Source organism: Penicillium samsonianum, assembly GCF_028829775.1.
Source record: "Penicillium samsonianum strain IBT 33392 chromosome Unknown utg000005l_segment0_segment0, whole genome shotgun sequence".
NCBI classification, from domain to species: domain Eukaryota; kingdom Fungi; phylum Ascomycota; class Eurotiomycetes; order Eurotiales; family Aspergillaceae; genus Penicillium; species Penicillium samsonianum.
The window spans coordinates 807,786-827,996 of record NW_026643263.1 but is presented as its reverse complement, the minus strand read 5'-3'; the positions used below and the strand labels follow the sequence as shown (position 1 = coordinate 827,996).

The following is a 20,211-nucleotide window of genomic DNA, read 5'->3' as shown; positions in this document are numbered from 1 at the left end:
TCTGTTTTCCCGAAAAGGAACGGGTCACACCTCCACACCTAAAGTTTACCGAGGCCGAGTTATAGCCTAAGTCGGACTAGCCCGCTCAGGGCCCGAAGGACAAAACAGCAGACCGATTCATCCCGAGGATTTCCACTTCTTTCCCGTCTCCACTTTCGGAGCCATTCTGGGAGATTGGAGGCTACGTACCGCCCAAAGGGTTTAGCCAACCAGTTCCTCCACCATTTTGCCTCCACAAAAAATCACAAAATTCGGGGTTCCGGGGTTGTTGGCCCATCAGACGAGAAACTGGAGAAGTTGAACTTTCCCAGATGAGAGTTTTTTTTTTCTTTGCACGTGGTGCCACTCGGACTATGACAGAATTAAATCAAATGAATCAAATCGATCAACGAAACGGGCGTATATATTGAGACCCTCTTTCCCCCATGTTTTCAATTCCCCAGATTTCATCTCCTAGCGCTACTTTGGAAATTCCCCTTCTCCAATATTGCCCAACATGACAATCCGATCATCCACTGAGGTGGAATCTATCCCACGAGTCCAACTCGCAAAGAAATCCATGTGGCAGTCTATCTTCGACAACCCCAAAGTGCTAGCCATTGCCTTCTTCGCCTCGTAAGAAACCCCCTCACATTGAAATCCCCAAACCAAATACTAACATCGCCCAGATTCGGTGGCTTCGAATATGGCTACCAACAAGGTGTCCTCGGCCAGTCCCTGGTCATGACCCGTTTCACAGAGAACTTCCCAACAGTAGTGGCCTCATCCACCGCAACAGGGTGGCTAACCTCCGTCCTGCAATTGGGCGGTATCGTCGGCTCCCTGTCAGCCGGTATCCTGGGCGAAGTCTACTCGCGCAAATACACAATGTTCTTCGCCTGCTGCTGGGTCATCCTCGGAAGCTACCTGTACATCGGCGCGACTGCCGGCAACCCGTCCCTGCTGTACGCGGGCCGATTCTTCACCGGCCTTGGCGTCGGCTTGTTCAGTGGTGTGGGGCCTCTCTATAACGCAGAACTGGCAGCACCCGAAATGCGTGGTCTGCTCGTCTCGTTCTACCAGTTCGCTACTATTCTCGGAATCATGATTTCTTTCTGGGTTGGCTATGGTAGTAACAATATCGGTGGCACCGGAGCTACTCAGACTGATCTTGCTTGGCGTCTGCCTTCTATCATTCAGGGTATTCCGGCTATTGCGCTTGCTTGTGGAATTTGGTTTATGCCTTTCTCGCCCCGTTGGCTGGTTAAGCAGGGTCGCGACCAAGAGGCGCAGGATACCATTGCTTGGATGCGGAAGCTCACTGTTGATAATGACCTTGTCCAGATGGAGTACCTTGAGATCAAGGCTGAAGCTGTGTTTGAGGAGCGGGCGTTTGCTAAGGCTTCGCCTAAGCTTGCTGATAAAGAGAAGAAGAGTGTCTTCATGAACCAGATCGCGCAGTACACCAACTGCTTCCGGTCTATGGATAACTTCAAGCGTGTTTGCATTGCCTGGTTGGTTATGTTCTTCCAGCAATGGAGTGGTGTCGATGCTAGTAAGTTGACTTATTTGAGAGATATTGTGAATCTTTGGCTAACCATTACCTTCTAGTTATTTACTACGCCTCCAATGTTTTCGTTAGTCTTGGACTGACTGGCGGTACCATTGCTCTGCTGGCAACTGGTGTGACCGGTGTCGTTTTCCTCATCAGTACCATCCCCGCAATGCTGGTCATCGACAAGTTCGGCCGCAAGCCCATGCTTCTGGTTGGATCGCTTGTTATGCTCGTCAGCATGGTCATCGTCGGCGTGATTGTCGCCAAGTTCCAACACGACTGGCCGAACCATGTGGCAGCCGGCTGGACCGCAGTTGGTGAGTTACTAATTTCCCTTCCTCCGCTTATATTCTAATCGCTAACATAACAATTCTAGCCTTGATTTGGTTGTATATCGCAGGCTTCGGCGCCACTTGGGGCCCTGTCTCATGGACCCTCGTTTCCGAGATCTTCCCGCTCTCCATTCGCGCAAAGGGTGCGTCCATCGGCGCCTTCAGTAACTGGATCAATAACTTCGCTATTGCCTTCTTTGTTCCCCCTATGCTCAAGAATTGGGAATGGGGTACTTATATCTTCTTCGCTGGTTTCCTTGCCTGTGGCATCGTCTGGGTTTGGTTCTTCCTTCCTGAAACTAAGGGCGCGTCTCTGGAAGATATGGACCGGGTTTTCAATAGTCACGCCGGCGAGCAAGATGCTGAGCTTCTCCGTGAAGCGCAGCGTGATGTGGGATTGACTTCGTTCCTTGAGCGTATGTCGGGCAATGGGGGTGATCTCGAGAAAAATCAGGGATCGCAGTATATTGAGAAGGTTTGAGCGGGTTCTATGAAAATGGGCCATGCGTGGTCCCAATGTCACATTTAGTTTATAATTTATTCAACGTTTATGAAGTTATTTCTTTCATGTACAGATCTATTTAGACCTGCCTTGTAGAACGCTCTGTTTGGCATATAAAGGCCCAGCTCATAGCCACTCAGCTGCCGGCCTGCACCTTCCCGGGTTGGTACCTTCCCCAAGTAGATAAAGGTTACATATATATATATAAAACTCTGCCTATTCTCCTTTTTCATTTTCATTTTCATTCTCACTCTATTCCTAATATCCTTTTCCTCCCCTTGTCCTTGCTTCTTCATTCATATCCCCAACACTGGCCTACAGTGGCTAACTCGATGGAATGACGAGATCCAAAGAATGAACCTAGGCATGGGTGTGCCTCAGAAACTGGTGCCTCAAAAAAGGGTGGAGGACTCCTATATGTTTGTATTGATGGGGAGGGGAGAGGGGGCTCGCTCCCTCGCGTCTAGGGCTGATGGCTTCCTTGAAATTACTATCTCAACAATTACCTACATCCTCCCATGTGCAAGGCACCGTCTCCGATTTTGAGGGGAATCCACCCGCCCTCAAACCATTTCCTAATCCCAATTCATCAAATGCTTTGACCGTGACTTGCGACTTCCAAGATTACCAGACGACTCGAGATACAGAGGTAATGGTGGAGGCAGACGACTGGCTCATTGCATGGGCTTCTACGACTTCCTGGGGGCTGTAATGTCCCTACAGACAACCGGGCTGCAATAAGCATCTCCCCGGGCAAGCCAAAAGAGCCACAAGGAAATCCAACTCATCAAGAAACCACCACCACCACCACCACCACCCCCACCACATTAGCCGTGGACAGACCTCTACGATTTTTTGGAGGTTGTAACGTCCTACCAATCATGAAAAAGTGCTCATGTGCACAACAGTCAACAGTGACACTGAGACGGGTGTCTACGTTTCGAAACACCAACTTTAATCTACAACCATTTTATTCCGCTGCAGCAAGACACATCAGTAATTCTCTTGTCCCAAACAATTCCCCCTTTCTCTTGTCTCCTCAAACGTTTCCTCTTTGGAAACGGAACCAGAAAATCCGGTTGCGAGCTGCGGAACGGTGCAGATCCTAGACTTTGTGTCTATTGGTTATCCATTTTTCCTGCATTGGAAGGTGGACAATCGGAGAGCGCGAGATCGTACCTCACTTTACCTGTCATATTGTGCAATGAGCACTAAATATATAACCCAAGGATATTCTACTTAGCCTGTCTTCGGGTGGTTCTCGACACTACCCGGTATAGGTTTACCACAATACCCATGGAAGTGCCCTCAGGTATTTTCAGTCAATCTAGCCCATCTCCAGAAGCTGAGATCTGTCCAAAGTCATATTTCCAATCGTCTTCATCTGGCTTTCCCACCCCAAGCAGTCTAAGTTTGCTGACTTCCCGCAAATGTTGAATCAATTCTCATTCAGGTTGTGGGAGAAATTTCACAGCAGAAATGCAAGATCTGCTTCTTACAAACTATGGTCCCTGGTTTCGGCAGTTACGCCATATCTACCCTGCGTATGGCGCTTCCCCTGCACGTCATTCAGCCTGATCAGGAGCTAATCAGGAGATATTTCATCAAATCCAAATCCCCGAGCCGCAACAAGAGGTTAGGCTTGAAACAGGAGTCATCGTGATTGAGACACAGCCGAATAGAGTGTGAAGTGAAAGCTTCATCTAGCGAGTGGAAATCACTAATCGTTCTCGACGGTTTCAACCACCGGAAAGCCTTTAGTTGTGCTCGTGCCGTTCGATAAGAAAGGCAAACTCTTGATACCTCCAACGACTGATGCCACTTGCCACCTGCCACTCCATCGCCTATGGCTTCTATCCTCCAGCCATTTCAATGCACTGTTTTGTCTTATCTCGTACAGCAAACTGTGCCACTTGGTGCTTTCATGCTGTTCTTCTGAGTCCCGCTCATCTCACTTAATCACCAAGGGACATTTCGAGAAAAAGAATCATCACAAGGCTGGATTCCACAACAGTAAATCCATGCTGGTCTACAAATAATGTTGGAGAGGTACCGAGATATGGGATCTTCATGGGGAGACAGTGCACGTCGCCGATGAAACGGGCCTTAGTGGGCCGGTTTCAGCAAGCAATTGACCCAATCCTTTGTCTTCAACCGGTTTCCATTTCAGAGAACACTTGCCCTCAGCCGCATGTTGCAAGCAAAACAAACTCTTTTCCTTGTGAGCCACGGAAAGCAAGGTAACACCGCTCAGCCTGCTTTAAGGTCTCAAGTCCGACCAACAACAAATATGTGCCAATGAATGCGAGTCAATCTGAAAGCGGATATATGAATACAACTAGCCCATTTTGGAGCTGCGCAGTAATGCTGTCAATATGCCATACTACACAGATCTTACTTTAAATACAACAACCCAATAAAGTGAGAGCATACATAACCGATGGATGAGAACGGACAAGAAAATGGTCCTGCCTCTCTACCTATGGCTAAATTTAGGCTTGTCCGGGCCACACATACCATGGTACGGAAGGATCATCTCGCAACGAACGAACTAGACTCGATTGCTTCGTGGTCACGAATCTGGGGATGAAAATGGAGTCGAGGCGCAGTTCAGACTGTCCAAACACTTCGTGTGCACCGAAATGACTTTGTCAAGCAAAGCACATGGGAGCTCTACGAGAAACCTCCAAACTCTGGGGAACTTCAGATCTTGCTCAAGTATGGAAATAAGGGGCGCAAGACGTTGACGAAGGCGTTCCGAGGGAAGGAAATTTGAGAACTCAGTTCCATCTCCATCTAGACCTGCCCAAGGATGGAAAATTCGTACATCAACCCCTCAACAAACCCAAAATTAATAAAAGAAAATGCGACACCCCAGTCAAAACGAGCTAAAGCCCCCAATAAAACCGGTTCAGTCAAGGGCCACGCTTGAATATCGTCCATCCATCAACTGAGAAACGAATCCAACGGAGAAGCATCTGAAGGAATATGATGTGTGGGATTCGGATATTCGGCTTCATCAAAGATCATGCACCGCAGCGGCTTCAATGAGCTACGGACCATGTACTTGTGTATCTCAGATTCTGTCTAACCCTTCACCACGTCTGGATCATCATTGGATGGTCCGCATCAGAGCCCAATCAGATAGGAGGTTTTGATGGGAGCTGTCTCCCCTGTCTATTACAGCAGCTCGAGTCATGGGATATGGACTCTGCATTCAAGGTCGTTAGATATCACCGCTACCAAGTGAACGACCAGGACTACCTCGTAGTTAATGCGGTATGTATCGGCTGCTTATCACACGAGGCTCACCTGCTAACATGATAGATCCCCGGTGGCTGCGCGCATATGTAGCATAAGCTACTAGCTCTCATCCAGTACACGAATACCTTCTAGGCCCACACGGGCCCGGCTGACCCGCGTAAACTCCTCCGCGCCGTTGCCGAAAGCCTACGGGCAGTTATCCGTGACTTTGTCACTTCGGTCACCGCCCGCCGGCGTGTATAGTGTGAGCTTGGGTGCATGTACGGCTTTATGAGCAATTACAAGAAATCGGGCCCGGAGCAACGCTGGTGGGAAATGGGAAACATCTGGAAGAGTGAGACCTCGTTAAGTACCAAGCTGGGGACACGGTGTGCCTTTGGTCAAGCAGGCTGCCTATGAAATGCCGCTGGTTCATGGATGCTATATTATGCAATGTTTTGTCTGGATCGTAAAATGTCAGTACTCCCATCTTCTATTGTCAGTAATAATAAAAGCGTTTAGTTATTCCTAATGCCTTTTAAATAAAAAGTAGTCAAGTCGATGTAATATTTCATATGAAGGTTAATGACCCGCCCGTCACAATCGCCCACCGTAGCCCCTTCGGATCGTCCCCATTGGTACTTGCCCCACAGACCCAAAATATCGGCCAACTCCGGCAGTCGAGCACATATCGGGACTGCGGAGCCTCCGATCCTTCTTTTCTGCAACATCTGGGGTAATGCTGTATATCGCGTCTCGCCATGCCCAGAAAACCCACACCGGCGGCCAAGCAGCGGGTTCGGACTGGTTGCCTGACCTGTCGGAAAAGGAGGAGAAAATGTACGCGTCATGTGGTTTGCTCTTTTTTATGCGATCAGAACTAACGGTTTCACGTTGTAGGTGATGAGCAGAAACCGAGATGTGCCAACTGTGAGATTAAGGGGCTCGCGTGTAAATATAGCTCTGATTTGGCATTCGTGCCGCACCGCGAGGGGGTTGGTTCCGGTGCGTCGAGACAGGCATATAACAGTATTACAGTGAGTACTCCGCGGTGGATTGGAATTTGGAGTCCACTTCACGGTGTTATATTGATGCGAGGCTGATTTTGGCTAGTTTGTCGATGATTCACCCCTTGCAGCTGCAAATAAGGAGAAATCAAAGGCCCTGCAGAAGCCTGCAGATGATTCTCAGAGCGATGGCAATACTGGTTTTTCTTTTGATGAATTGCAGTCTTCGGCTGACGGCCCAGATAATCCCGGGGATGTGCGCCGTGCCTTTGGATTCCAAAACATATTGTCATCGGTGGGTCCCAATGTCAACCTTTCTGAGCCTCCAATCCCGTTTGTCGGTGAACCAAGTGCGGCGGGTACTCGATATATGAATAGTGCTCCATACTTCGGATACCGATCTGTCACTAGCGGCAGAACTGTCGAACGACGAGGGATCCTTACAAGTGGCAGTCATGAGACCGACCTGCTTCGACATTTCCGGTACCACGTTGGTCCTTGGATCGATACCGGGGACCCTGAGCTCCCATTTGGCCTCCAGGTTCTTCTGCTCTCGCGAACCAACAGAGCTCTTCAAGCTGCAGTCCTTGCACTGTCTGCAGGTCAACGACTTCTCGTGGCATCGCCAGATAGCAAGGACTTAGAAAGCAGCCAGAAATTGCGAAAGGAAGCGGAAGAGACTCTTGTGCTTGAATATGATCTGGCTAGATATGCTGGCCATACCCTCTTGATGCTTCAAGATGCTCTGTCCGCTGGACCGCAGCAGTGGAGAAGCCTTCTGGTTCCCAAAATAGAGCATATAAGTGACTTTGCGTCACGAGCAGTGGGAGAAGAGGTTGGGGACGCTTTGTTTTGGCTTTACTTTCGACTTGGTACGTCAACTTCTAAAAACCCGAACAAACTACACAGTAGACTAACCAGTACGCCGTACAGATCTGGCGGGGTCAATATCCTCTTCAAAACCACCACTTATGCCCTTTCGGTCATTATTACGACGAGATGGCACCTTATTACACCACCCACAATCGATGCGGCCTCAGACCGTCAACTCCGTATACAAGCACATATTGTGTCTTCTGGGACACTGCCTGGCCCTAATACACGGCGATCGAGAAATGTCCTCTCCCCACACAATCACATCACCAAATCTGACAGCATTCCCATCTCTACGACAATCGCACTCCCTATCACAATGGACATTCCTCTGGTCAGACTGCCAGAAATGGTACAACGAGCGACCAGTAAACGTGCAGCAGATAGTGGACATCCGCGGCGGCGAAGCCGATCAAATTGACCCTGACCACGACTCCTCATTCCCAATCCTTATCTACACGACGCCAATGGCGCTGGTCGCCAACGCTGTCTACCACACGATCTCCCTCTTATTGCTCACGCATAAGCCACGGCTTCTGAAATCACTGCCTGGGCCGAGATCCGTCACGTCGCATATCTGGCACGCGCAGTCGATCGCCGGGATCGCAGCAAGTAATGACTCCCCTGAACAATGGGACCCGATATTAGTTGCGAGTCTTCTCATTATCGCTAAGGAGATGACACATGAATCCCAGCAAGCGGTTCTCCTAGACCGTTTTTCCAGGATAACAGCTACAACCGGCATCAAACTGGACCGAGAGACCGAGGCGCTTCAAGCGGCGTGGAACTTGGCGCGGTACGAGGAGGAATTCGACGATGAAGCTGACGCTATGATTTCATAATTATACCCAAATCCCTGTTTCTATTACTCTTCTTTGTCATCAAGGATACCTATATTTACATTCCATCATTTATTCCTTCATTCCATATCGTATGCAAAGGGAATACTCTGCATAGCACCTCGTCGCTGGACACACATAGCCGCAGCAGCATTCGCCTTCGAAACCGCACCCTCGATCTCATCATCAAACGCCCCGATACTCTGTCCCGTAGCCAAAAACCGCGCCACAGCAGTCGCGAAATACCCAACAAACGTATCCCCCGCCGCAGTAGTATCAAGAACCTTGGCAACCTTCACACCAGCAACAATACCACTCCGACCCGTCTTCGTCGAGAAATAAACACCCTTCGCACCTAGCGTAATAAGAACAACCTCAACGCCCGCCCGCTCATGGAACTTCGGTGCCAACTCCTCAGGCCGTAAATCATCCCCCTCAACAACATCCCCAACAGGAAGACCCTCAATCGACCTCGCCATCTGCACAACCTCGGTCTCATTCATAATAAGCACAGCAGTCCCACGCAGCGCGGAGAGCGGAACCCCCTCTGGAAACACCGGCGCGGGATTGAACACCACTTTCGCGCGCTCCTCGGCGGAAACATCGTTGAAATACTCCAACAAGCCCAGCGTCGTGGTGCGCGGGATCTCGCCCTGCAACACGACGATATCGGGTGTAGACGGGTATCTCTTTAGCGCAGTGAGGATATTTCCCACATCACTCAGCAGTCCGGCATGGTTTGCGCCAGGGACAACGAGAATCCTGTTCTCGCCGCCAATAGCTTCTTCCACGATAATGCTGGCGGACCCCGTCTGCACGACTGTCGATTGTTCGATGGATGTTGTGTCGACGCCTGACTTCTCCAGCGCGGGTTGTAGAAGGGTCGTGTAGTATGGGTCTTCGGCGCCGACAGCGCCGATCATGTTCACGGAGACATCTTGGGTTGTTTGTGATGTGAAGGAGGAGCGGCCGCAGGCGACGGCTTGGTTTCCGCCCTTGCCGCCAGCTGAGACGGTTAGGGAGGTTGCTGTGAGGGTTTCGCCTGGTCCTGGGCAGCGCGGGGTTGCTGTTACGAAGTCGATGTTTAGGGAGCCGATTATGCTGATATGGGGTTTTTTCGGGGATTGCGGGGTCTGGGTTGGGGTTGTGGTGGTCATTTTGGTGGGTTGTGGTGGTCTAGTGTTCGGGATGTTTAGGAGGTTTCAGGTGGGATTTTGCGGGTTAAATTGAATTGAAGGATGTAGAGGGTTTAATTGTTTCAATATATGTCGCGTCGCATGACTTTTCTCATTTTTTGCTCGGTCGGGATCTCGACGTTCGGCATGTCATAGCTCCATCTCCCCACGTCCCGAAGCCTACACGTGTTGCCTGATGTGGGAGTCGTAGGCTATGTTTGTCCCAAATAGGCTAGCTCGCCCTGCCTACCATTTCACCAAATACGGCTTAGCGCAGGAACCGCACGGACTAACAAGGAAGGTGGCCGCGCTAGGCCACATGCTTTACCCCGGAATCTATTGAATACACAAGCTTTCTAGCCCTATTTTATCATGACTAACATCAATACTCGGCCTTCCCCTCCATGGGGTAGACTGGCTGTTGAACAATATTTCATCGTATATCCCGCCTTTTAATTCTGATTTCCCATGCTAATCCTGTGTAGACAAATTGGAACCCCTCCTCAACCGAAACCCCTGACCAGCAACGAAAAAGGCTGGTCGCCGAGTTTCTCGACATGGAATGCATTCCTCTTGAATGGACGGAAGATTGGGACAGCCTTCCAACCGATGTCGACCGGCCTCGTGAGCCTACAACAGAGGAAGTGGACACAATTCTCCGACCCTACCGTAGCGACCAGCTCCGATGGCACGCAATGAATATATTCCATGACCAGACATCTCCCGTTTTACTACGCACATACTACAGCACCGACGAAGGCGAGACAGCTAGACATGCCGAACTAATGACTCGGTGGGTCGATCCCTGGGATTCAGAAGACTGGTGGGCGGTTCTCGATAATGAGGATCTCTTTAACTTTGGTTCGGAGTGGTGGTGTGTGTACGAGGTTCTTCCTGAACTTGCGGGCCCAATTTCACCCGAAGTCGATGATGAAATGAGGGTTCCGCGAGCTCCCAGAGCAGAATCATTTAAATTTCTCCATTCCCATCTGAAAACGGAACTAGCCGAAGTGAAAGAACGAGACCCGGAAGCTTGGCGTGAGGCCACGGACCGAGGTACAATCCTTGAGGACTTCGCGACGGCATTACAAAAGGTCGCTACGCGGACGTATCTCATCCTTGCGGACGAAGAGGCTTTCCGGTCTAGGAGTCTACGGGTGCTTTATTTGGATGGCTTCCGAAATATCGTTCGCGAAGGTCGTATGGATCCTGTGGATGATGACGTCTTTAATATGATTGGTATATGGATGGAAACCAACGATTTTCTTCAAAACTCTACCGTTGGGGAGAAGTATCGAGCCAGTGCAGAGTTAGGGGAGGGAACTGTATCAATTAACAGAAGAACTTGCAGGGCTCACTCAATAGATGAAATGTCATTCACGTTCAAGGCAAATTTTCTTCGTGTTCAGAACCATCCAGATCAGGTTCCAATAACCGAGCCATGTCGGCATCGTCCACATCCTTCACATATTCAATACCTAAAGAATAGTCAACAGGTACTTCAAAAGAACACTTTCAACGTCCACATACTTTCAACTTCCCATTCACCCCAACTATAAGTGTCCCGTTTGGAAGTGTCAGAGAAATTGTCCCCATCCATTCTAATAAAGAGACCACGGACCCTCAAAATCAGCATCTGTCAGTTGATATAGTTGCCTCCCGATTTCTCTATCCACCCGAGATTTGTCGCCAATTTTGGCCTCTGCCCAAATCCAATCAGGCGTCTGAATATCTAACCAACTCGTGTAGATATCGACCATTGACTGGTCATTAAGCTCAAAGCGTGTCTCGCGAATAACGTTACGGCGATAGTCCACAGAGACTAGTAGTGGGCGCTCAGTCTCGAAAGCCTCCTGATCCATAATAATTATTCGAAGAGCACACACATCACACTGGAGATCGACAGCCGCGGACTCAATCATATAGTGGGGGTCGTCTCGCCATTTGGCTGGGTCTGATTGCTTGAGCTCGCGTAGGTAATCCTTAAACTGTGACCGCCTTATTGCTAGGCTGAGAGCCTCCTCCGCCGCACTATCAGGCGGGATCTTATATCTGGGTGCATTCTTCTGACCGGCTACCTCTGGTAAAATGTCATAGATCATTTTCCAGTCGGAGCCGAAATCGAAATGGTTCACATCGTCAATACAAGCCCAGTAGGCATTGTCTCTGAATTCTTCTTCCGCTTCTACCCATTCCGCCATCTTATCGTCGTCGTCCGGGTTGTAATGTGTGCGGATAATGAGAGGTAATTGATCATTAGTCCAAATAGCTGCGGCCTTTGCCCGCACGTTGTCCGGTCGCCAGGGGCGGAGGATAGTGTCAATCTCCTCGTGCGTGGGTTTTGTTGGGTTAGGACACCAGTCATCTGGAACCTGATTGATTTCAAGAAATTCATGGATTAGGTGAAGGTGTTGCTGCACAGCTGTTTGAGCCGATGAATGGTCCCAATGTCTCTTTAAGAGAATTAGTTATCGAAAAAGCCTGGCGACGAACTGCTCACGATAAGGTATTTCTCGACAGGCAATGCACCCCATTCGGGTACTTCCATGCCTCTGGTGCAGAGAAGAGTTGTGTTCAGTGCAAAGTTGGGAAAGAGTCAAATCGTGGAGAAGTCGCAACAATATGACCATTCAGGGGTCCATATCAGGCCCAGCGGTGTAGGCATCACGACTAGCTGTTACCAACACCCCCAGTAGCAGCCCTGGAAGTGTCCCATGAGACATGTAGCTGAGCGACATGGCTTACCTTCCAGGTTGTCAAACAGGCAGGTCATGAAGTAGAGTTTATCTGGTACAGAGCCCTGGATATGTAGCTGGTCTGCTTATAGTAAACATTGTTCTTGGCATTCACACTTGGATTATTTTGATATCCCAGTAAGCACTAGACTCCCTACCATACATGACAGTCGCTTTTAAAGTTGCAAATAAGCTAACACATAGAGAACTAGCCGTCGCTTAATAACTCCCCCGTCACTAACCCAACACTCCGATAACATGCAAAAGCAACAATTCAGTTCATCTTGACCTGGAACAAATAACGCTGTCGGATCTGCGCAACATCATACACAATGTACTCATTGTAGTACAGACCCCGGCCGTTATTATCCTGGGTGCTGCCAATAGCCACATCAGGCATCGTCACACCCCCCAAAGCCGGACTCAAGCATCCAGCATCCTTCCACCCACCAGGAATGTTGGAGCCCCTGCCGAGCGTGGCAATCTTGCCAGCATTGTGCGCTTCCTCGCCAGCATTGTAGTTGCTGTCGTCAAGCTCCAGCATGGGCGCACCGAGCTCGGCATCGCAGAGAAGAAGTAACCCCATCCCCCGGCTGTTGTAGGGGCAACAGTAGTTGGCGGATTTGCTTGATGTATCCGCTAAATACACACCCTTGCCGAACATGTAGCCGTTGACGGGTGCTTCGGGGGTGCGATGCGAAGACCTTGGCTGAGGATACCACCGAAGTTTGTACTGCGGGATCCGTGCCAGAGGAGGCGGCGATCGCTGTTTGGGATGTTGGCGTAGGGAGAGGCGTTGAAGCGGTCGTTTTCGCCTCGGCGCTCGATGCGGAAGATGTTCACCACCTTGTAGCTCATGCTGTGTGTCTCGCCGCGGGAGTTCTGCAAGTAATTCTCGAGTTCTATGAACTCGGATGATTTGTGATCCACTGGTAGATGTCAGTTTGGTGAGATATCGCAGATTTGGGGATTTATACTCACGTTCGGTCATCTCCTGCATACCCAAACCCTGGAATTGGCGATCCAGCGGGTGGATGTCATCGTGTTCCTTCGAAGATACCATGATTTCATTCGCAACGTCCATATCAGTCAGTGCCTCCAACAAATCGATTTCCTTCTTGATCTGCGCGTTTGTGTTCAAGGTTGGGGGCCGATGGCGGCCAAAGACGTGTGGAATCAAGGTGAAATATCGGTTGCTCAATGTCTCTAAGGCATCACCATATGGTTGGCCATATCTTTCATGTGCCAGGGCTGGTGTAATCATCAGCTCGGATATCTCTTTCAGAACCGAAAACCCGCTCTTCAAAGTTCTGTCGCCCAGCTTTCCCAGTGGCAGTTTGTTGGCGTCGTAGGACATTGCGGCCAAAGTGTCGAGAACATTTTGTTTGTTGAAAATGAAGGACATGAGGTTTTGAAGCCCTTTGGATAGGGCGCTCTCAGGCGCGGGCTCGTCGTCTTCTTCTTTGATTGTTTTCTCCTTTTTCACGGGCTCTTCCTCTTCGTCATCCTCTTCATAGTTGCGCTCAAGGAACGTGTATTTTCCGTTTTTAGGTGTATCGAGCCGATTAGCCCACTTGAGGCCTGACTTGTCTTTGAACTTCTTCTCATACTGCTGCATCGCGGCTTCCAAGCCGCCGTCCCCGAGACAGGCTGACTGCCCATGCTCTCCAACTCGACCCCACCGCGTCCAGGCAAAGTACTTTGAGTTTGCACCGACCAACAACTGGACACGATAGAACTTGTTGGCATTGTTTGCTGCCACAGTCTGGCTGAGGGTGGCATCCCAGATGAGGCCTGCATTATCAATGTAGACCTTGGGGTCTGTGACAAGGCGTGTCAGTTTGTCTTCCACGCATGAGTTCTCGCATCGCAGACTTACCCTTGAGTTTACCAAGTGCCTCAAAGCCCTCGTCAATTGGGATATTAAGCGCCTTTGTGACTGTCTTCTGGATGTCTTTTGTCTTTTTGTTGGAACCATTTTTCACAGGGTCTTCATCAGCGCTTCGTTTCTTGGTTGCAGGCTTTTTATCCTCGGAGGGTTCAGCTTTGACATTTGCACCATTCTTGTGGGCGTCATTTGTCGTTTTGTCGGCATCCTTTTCAGCAGAAGCCGCATCCGCGCCTCGCTTCCTGGTAGTACGCTTGTTGTCTGTAGGAACAGATGCGCTACCGTCCGCAGTGTTCTTCTGTGTTTTGTCGTCAACCTGAGACGCCTGATCGGCCTGGCCGAAGGAATATTTCGACTCCGGCAACGGTTTCTTGGCCTCGTCTGATTCGAGAAGCCACGAAAGTGGGACAATGTGACAATTGGCGAGCTGGGAAGCTTGTTTGTCTAGTCAATTGATCAATAAAAGAGTCAAAGGTTGTACATTGATACCTCGAAAGTTTGAAACATCGACCGCTTCTTGCCCTCAAACATCGTCTAAACCTGTGATTTTTGAAAATGTTGAGGGGGCCAAAACATCCCGAATATGGTCGTGATGATCCCCAACGCGGTCTGACACCGTTTTGAGCAATGGGGTGGTAGTACATTAACCACGGAGGAAGTGCAGAGGGGTTTCAAACTTTCGAGGTTTCGTGGCCTGTGGTGGTGCACTCACATTTGGTAGTCTGCTTCTCCACATCCTTGTCAGTGGTCACCAGATGGGTACAATCGTCCGTGACCGCTGTGCTGAAAGTCGCTCCATTCTTCTCAATCAGCGTTTTCAAGTCAGCTAGGAGTGATCGAATAGTCAGCATACAAATTGTGGTGGAGATGAGCTAAATAAAGACCGCCGTGCGAATAGGGGGTTCATACCCTGTTTCAGGTTGGGAAAGGTCCCGCCCACGGCGATGGCAAGCTTTTTGAAACTTTGAGCTGGCATGATGTAACTCAATGGTAAAAAAAAGGACTGGGTATCAAGAATAGAAAATAGGAATGTAAAATGTAGAGGTTGATGGGGGGAGAGTTGAGTACGAGGTTGAGTACGAGGTTGAGGTGTAGGGAAGAGCAAAAGAGCTGCCCAGGTGGGAGCAAACAAAAATCAAGCGCAATGGATGGAAGTAGAACAGAAGAAGAGATAAGTTGAGTAGAACAGGAAGAGACAAGTCGCGTTTTAAATGAAAAACACCAGTCGGAGCTTGTTGCTCGATCAAGCTGTGTGGCCTGAGGGACCAGGCAACAATGAGGCTGCTGCCTGGGTTAGCGCCAGGCAACACCAAGGCAGCACACCCTTTTTTGTGGAGATTAAGGCGAGAGTCGGTTGATCCATCCAGGTTGGCTATGGCCAGGTGTGAGTATAGGAGTATGGAGTACTATGTAGCTGTATATGTAGTATATATAATCCAATTTCAAGCTTCCATCTGAAAAATGTCATCTTATTGACACAATTGGTCACTATGGAGGCTGAAAACCAACTACTCAACGGTTAATAAGTAATCCGGCTAAAGTTGGCATAAACTACCTGGGTAATACCCCAGTTCCCCAGTTCTGGAGTCTACTACCATGGCGCTAATTTCTGACATCCGGCTATCCGTTGGTCAGGGGGTTTTCTGGCTATGTTTTTCGACACTGCACTTTTCACCAGGGCTATAGAGATAACTCAAATCTCAAGACATCCACCATGACAACTACACCCACTTTCACCCTGAACCATCCACAGCTCGGCAGACTCACTGGACGCCTGATTGATCACCAGCATGCTGATGGACAGCCTGTGACTGAGCCTGTCGTGCATTTCCGTTCCATCCCCTATGCCACCATCCCAGCACGTTTCAGTCAGAGCGTCCTGCTCGATCATATCCCGGACCACTTTGATGATCGTCCTCATGCCAACTTTACACAGTATGGTGCTGCGTGTCCGCAAGTGCCACAGCCCACAGGCATAGGTGGCGCGACAGGAGGGTTCGTGCCTGGTGAGGAGCCCGTCACCTATGATGAGCAAGCCTGTCTCAACTTGACTATTTCTGCACCTGTGAAGAATGTTCTTGATGAGACTGGCCCATCACTACCCAAAAGGCTCCTCCCAGTTCTGGTCTATGTGCATGGCGGTGGCTTCATCGAAGGCAAGGGCCATGTCAGCGCCCTCCATGACACAACAAAGATGGCTGAGCTGGCAGCTCACGAGTCCATGGATGTGGTGATCGTGTCGATAGGATATCGGTTAAGCTGGCAGGGTTTCACCGCCTGCTACGATCTACTCGAGGAGGCCAGGGAGAATGGCGAGCCTGCATTCAATTATGGGTTGCGAGACCAACGCACCAGCTTCCTCTGGGTCCAGAAACATATCGCAGGCTTTGGTGGTGACCCGGGTAATATCACGGCCTTCGGCGAGTCGGCTGGAGCAGCCTCACTCTTCATGCACGCCTGTTCAGACGTGCCTCTGTTCAACCGAGTCATCATCCAGAGTGGTTCGCCCAGCGTCGTAGGTATTTGGACCCTTGATGAGAGCGATGCATACTATCACCGACTGTTGTCATATCTGGGCATCGAAGGAGCGACTCGTACAGAGCGGCTCAAAGCTCTCCGTGAGGTACCAGTGTCGAGCTTAATTGACTTTATTCGTGACAACAATATCAGCACGATGAAGCCCTACCTTGGCCCAGAGAGTGAGTTATTTGCTCAACAGCCCTTCTGGGCCACTCAAGGCGAGATTCTGGCCAACTGCCCATGGGTCCAGGAGATCATGATTGGGGACGACTCATGTGAAGGACTTGGACTCATGCTACCGGTCAAGGACCTATCTGCTAGCCAGTACATTGCAAAAGTTCGTACCATCCTCGGCGACGAGTCTGCCCGCCGCGTGCTCGACGCATACGAGATACACGAGGGTATGGATGACGGCCTCTTCTGGCAGAATGCGATGGTTATCATGGGAGACATGATCCTCTCTGAACCCACGCACTCAACCGCCGTCTCACTGGCTCACAATGGTCAAAAGCGTTTGTATCGCTGGCAGTTTGGTCTGCAAAACCCTTTTCCTGGCTCACCTTTCTCCTACACGACGGGACATCATTTTGTCGAACTCATGTACCAATTTATGACACTCGCGGGGCGTCTCCCTACGCACCGTAACCATTTCTTGCGCCGCCAAGGAGAGGAGATGGCGCGTAGTTGGATTCGGTTTGCTAATGGACTGCCTCCGATGCCTGGGGCAAAGCCATATGACCTTGAAGAAGGCAGCATTATGATATGTGATATGCTGAAGGGGTGGACTGTGCGAACAAAAGCGGAGGATGAAGTCATCAGCCAGCAAGATCCGTGGGGTCCCCGACGGTACCGCCAGTGGGAAGTCTTGAGTGAGGAGTTCAAAAGAGCTGGACGGACCGAGGATGGGGCTCGCTCGGAGAATGAAAGGATTGAGGCGGCGAGAAACGGGTTACTTGTCTTCGATATATCGCAAATGCGCGGAGACCAGCTATAGATTGATGTGAAAACAAAAATAGTCGGCCATCCTGCGGCCTCTGCCATATATTATTCAACCTGAATCCATACCTAGTTTGATTACCAGAGTAGGATAACAATTAGCTATATAAATACCATCAGAAATGAGAATAATATCACGGAGTAGACTCTATGACAATGTATGAAGGTAGCATAGAGTCCACACAGTACGAATGAACCTTTTACGTATAAGTCGGACTTTCCGTTTTGGGACACGGTCGCCGCTCCGGTGGCGTACTTCTTGTTCCCGCCCCCCGAGAGGGAAGATCCCCGCAACGACCTGCCAACAAGATGAACGAGACATATCAAAATCATTCACAATGGAACTAACTTTCTTGATTAGTCGAGATGGAACAAATGCCAAGAGGGGACATGCACAGCGTGCGTGTAACTCTTGTCGTCACAAAAAGGTATCGCATTATGTCTTTGATAGCCCTACAACAATCGGAATCGGAGGCTGACTTTGCTAGAAACGGTGTTATCACAACACCTCCCAGGATCAATTAGCTGATGGAACTTCTTCACCCAGCATCTCTGGTCTCACAAGTATCCAAAGTCCTGAATCTCAGGCTTCAAGGCGGGATCCAGCTGTCCGAAATAGATCTGCATCTCCCCGAGGTGAGCGATCAAGTGGCTCCTCACTCCAAAATCTGGTGGAGAAAGGGGCCGAATCTTTTGTCGCCCCTGATGAAGGCACAGCTGCAGAGGTCGATCAAGAGTCTCGTCGTTTTGCGTGCGACTCAAACCCTATAGCGACTCTCATAGAGCAGAACCAGTCAAGGTTGCAGGGAGGTCGATCCCAGAAAGGGGATGTAGGTGCATGGTTGGGTACCGAGGAGAGCTCCATTGATCAGGGCGAAACCCCTGGCTCCTCTTCAAGAATAGCACTGGGGACCCATGTTCACCCGGACTGGCTGCCCTCGAAAGACTGCCAAGAGGCCTTGATAGACATATATTTTTGTCGGATACACCCATTACTGCCTCTTTTTGATGAAGAAAAAGTCCGAACACAGCACCAAGCGGGTAGTCTCCCTCCGCGGCTTGTGCAAGCAATTTGTCTTGTTGCAGCGAAGGATCGAGGCGCGGTGCCTTTCCTATGCCTTGGCCACAATTCAAAACCCCTCCCACTGGAGAGATTCAGCAACATGCTCTACACCGATGCTATGCAAAACATCTCGAGAAGGGCTGAGAAAAAGGTACTTGCAATACAAATCCTGGCGCTTCTGTCGCTGCACGAATGGGGCTCCACTGGATCCGAGGATTGTTCTTTGAATCTGGCCCAAGCTATTCACCATGCCCAGACTATGGGGTTGCATTTGCTGAGGGCAGACCAACACTCTGATAAATTTTCCAGGGGTCTTTTCTGGTGTCTGTGGTGTCTAGACCGATGGAACGCTGCTATGAATGGGAGGCCCCTAATGATACACGACGGAGACAGGACCCAGGGGGTGGACGACGTTGTTTCAACGTTCCAGTCGCCGTTTCGTGTTTGGCTTCGAATTGCCGATAAGCTCGGACAAGTGATTCACTTTTACCGACCGATTGTGAAAGGCATGGATCAAAGTGAGCTCGATCTTCCCTCCTTTGAAGATATTGTGCAGCACTGTGAAGCCTGGGACATGTCTCCAGACCTGCTTGGTATGAAACCTTCCGGCCTTTAGTTGCAATATTGTCTAACCCCTAGGCCGATAGAATCACTCGAGCTTGCTTATCATTCAGTGATTATTCTATCAACATATTCCAGCGGGTTGCAGGGCCGATCACGGCCACGAGCGTCAAAGATCCGACAAAGTCATTCAATCCTTACCATCGCGTCGCTCAGTTGCAATAATGATATTCGGAATTTTCTGCCGTTTCCCATGATCGGTTACACCATCGCGCTCGCCTTCTCGGTCACGTACAAACAGCTGAGGGAAAGCAAACTGCCAAGTGCACGCCACACAGCCATTTCCCAAATCCGGCTATTTCATCAATGTCTCGAGAAAATGGGCACCAAATGGTGGTCGGCCGCTGTGATGGCTCGTCTAGGCCAGCGTGTGTTGAACAACATCCAACCCACCATAGACCAGGAACGTTCCACAGGTCCAGAAATCAATATCACCCGACTAAACTCTCAGCATGAATTGAGCCATATATCTTCACAGCCACTTGCTTCCACTGATAATATGCAGTCGCACTCGGCTATCGACATTCCGTGTGTGGCGAGACAGATTAATGCAGGATCTCAGAGCACATACCCTTTGGCTGATCATCGACTGGGATCAGACCAACCTTCGAATTTCGAAGTAAACAGCATACCATTTTCAACAGGGACTGAAATTGAGGACTTTGATACCTTTTTCGGAAATTTCCTTGATGTCGGTCTTCCAAACTGCTCGAATGATCAATTATTGTTAGATCTCGACATGGCCGACTTCGAATTTGTTCATCGCGGTCTAGCTTGACGGAAATTGCATAAAGGTGCGAAGACACCTCGATCGCAAATCTTGTGTGAATACAGATTTGAGTGTACTTGTTCTGTTCTTTTTGTATTCAATATAGCATGGGGG

General features: G+C 49.8%; 9 protein-coding genes across 9 annotated transcripts; 6 read left to right on the top strand and 3 right to left on the bottom strand.

The window, feature by feature from the left end:
- Nucleotides 1-496: 496 nt before the first annotated feature.
- N7471_009216 (sugar porter family MFS transporter) lies at nt 497-2,421 on the top strand (the record flags this gene model as incomplete). The annotated part of the gene is made up of 4 exons (XM_057281935.1): nt 497-615; nt 669-1,534; nt 1,591-1,851; nt 1,911-2,421. The coding sequence occupies 4 exons, from the start codon at nt 497-499 to the stop codon at nt 2,345-2,347; spliced, it is 1,683 nt and encodes a 560-aa protein (XP_057132818.1). The 3' UTR covers nt 2,348-2,421.
- Nucleotides 2,422-5,572: 3,151 nt separating this feature from the next.
- On the top strand, nt 5,573-5,875 carry N7471_009215 (uncharacterized protein; the record flags this gene model as incomplete). The annotated part of the gene is made up of 2 exons (XM_057281934.1): nt 5,573-5,647; nt 5,765-5,875. The coding sequence occupies 2 exons, from the start codon at nt 5,573-5,575 to the stop codon at nt 5,873-5,875; spliced, it is 186 nt and encodes a 61-aa protein (XP_057132817.1).
- Nucleotides 5,876-6,372: 497 nt separating this feature from the next.
- N7471_009214 (uncharacterized protein) lies at nt 6,373-8,333 on the top strand (the record flags this gene model as incomplete). Its single annotated transcript, XM_057281933.1, has 4 exons — nt 6,373-6,451; nt 6,512-6,648; nt 6,725-7,490; nt 7,552-8,333. The coding sequence occupies 4 exons, from the start codon at nt 6,373-6,375 to the stop codon at nt 8,331-8,333; spliced, it is 1,764 nt and encodes a 587-aa protein (XP_057132816.1).
- A 77-nt stretch (nt 8,334-8,410) lies between these two features.
- On the bottom strand, nt 8,411-9,487 carry N7471_009213 (ribokinase; the record flags this gene model as incomplete). Its single annotated transcript, XM_057281932.1, has 1 exon — nt 8,411-9,487. One exon carries the CDS (start codon nt 9,485-9,487, stop codon nt 8,411-8,413), a length of 1,077 nt encoding a protein of 358 aa, XP_057132815.1.
- Nucleotides 9,488-9,877: 390 nt separating this feature from the next.
- On the top strand, nt 9,878-10,874 carry N7471_009212 (uncharacterized protein; the record flags this gene model as incomplete). The annotated part of the gene is made up of 3 exons (XM_057281931.1): nt 9,878-9,943; nt 9,991-10,814; nt 10,871-10,874. The coding sequence occupies 3 exons, from the start codon at nt 9,878-9,880 to the stop codon at nt 10,872-10,874; spliced, it is 894 nt and encodes a 297-aa protein (XP_057132814.1).
- Nucleotides 10,875-11,106: 232 nt separating this feature from the next.
- N7471_009211 (uncharacterized protein) lies at nt 11,107-12,053 on the bottom strand (the record flags this gene model as incomplete). The annotated part of the gene is made up of 2 exons (XM_057281930.1): nt 11,107-11,958; nt 12,006-12,053. 2 exons carry the CDS (start codon nt 12,051-12,053, stop codon nt 11,107-11,109), a joined length of 900 nt encoding a protein of 299 aa, XP_057132813.1.
- Nucleotides 12,054-12,514: 461 nt separating this feature from the next.
- On the bottom strand, nt 12,515-15,104 carry N7471_009210 (uncharacterized protein; the record flags this gene model as incomplete). The annotated part of the gene is made up of 6 exons (XM_057281929.1): nt 12,515-12,833; nt 12,917-13,169; nt 13,222-14,061; nt 14,120-14,572; nt 14,841-14,954; nt 15,038-15,104. 6 exons carry the CDS (start codon nt 15,102-15,104, stop codon nt 12,515-12,517), a joined length of 2,046 nt encoding a protein of 681 aa, XP_057132812.1.
- A 738-nt stretch (nt 15,105-15,842) lies between these two features.
- Nucleotides 15,843-17,642, top strand: N7471_009209 (Carboxylesterase type B; the record flags this gene model as incomplete). Its single annotated transcript, XM_057281928.1, has 1 exon — nt 15,843-17,642. The coding sequence occupies one exon, from the start codon at nt 15,843-15,845 to the stop codon at nt 17,640-17,642; it is 1,800 nt and encodes a 599-aa protein (XP_057132811.1).
- A 340-nt stretch (nt 17,643-17,982) lies between these two features.
- N7471_009208 (fungal specific transcription factor domain-containing protein) lies at nt 17,983-20,106 on the top strand (the record flags this gene model as incomplete). Its single annotated transcript, XM_057281927.1, has 3 exons — nt 17,983-18,072; nt 18,133-19,300; nt 19,355-20,106. 3 exons carry the CDS (start codon nt 17,983-17,985, stop codon nt 20,104-20,106), a joined length of 2,010 nt encoding a protein of 669 aa, XP_057132810.1.
- Between the last annotated feature and the right edge of the window lie 105 nt (nt 20,107-20,211).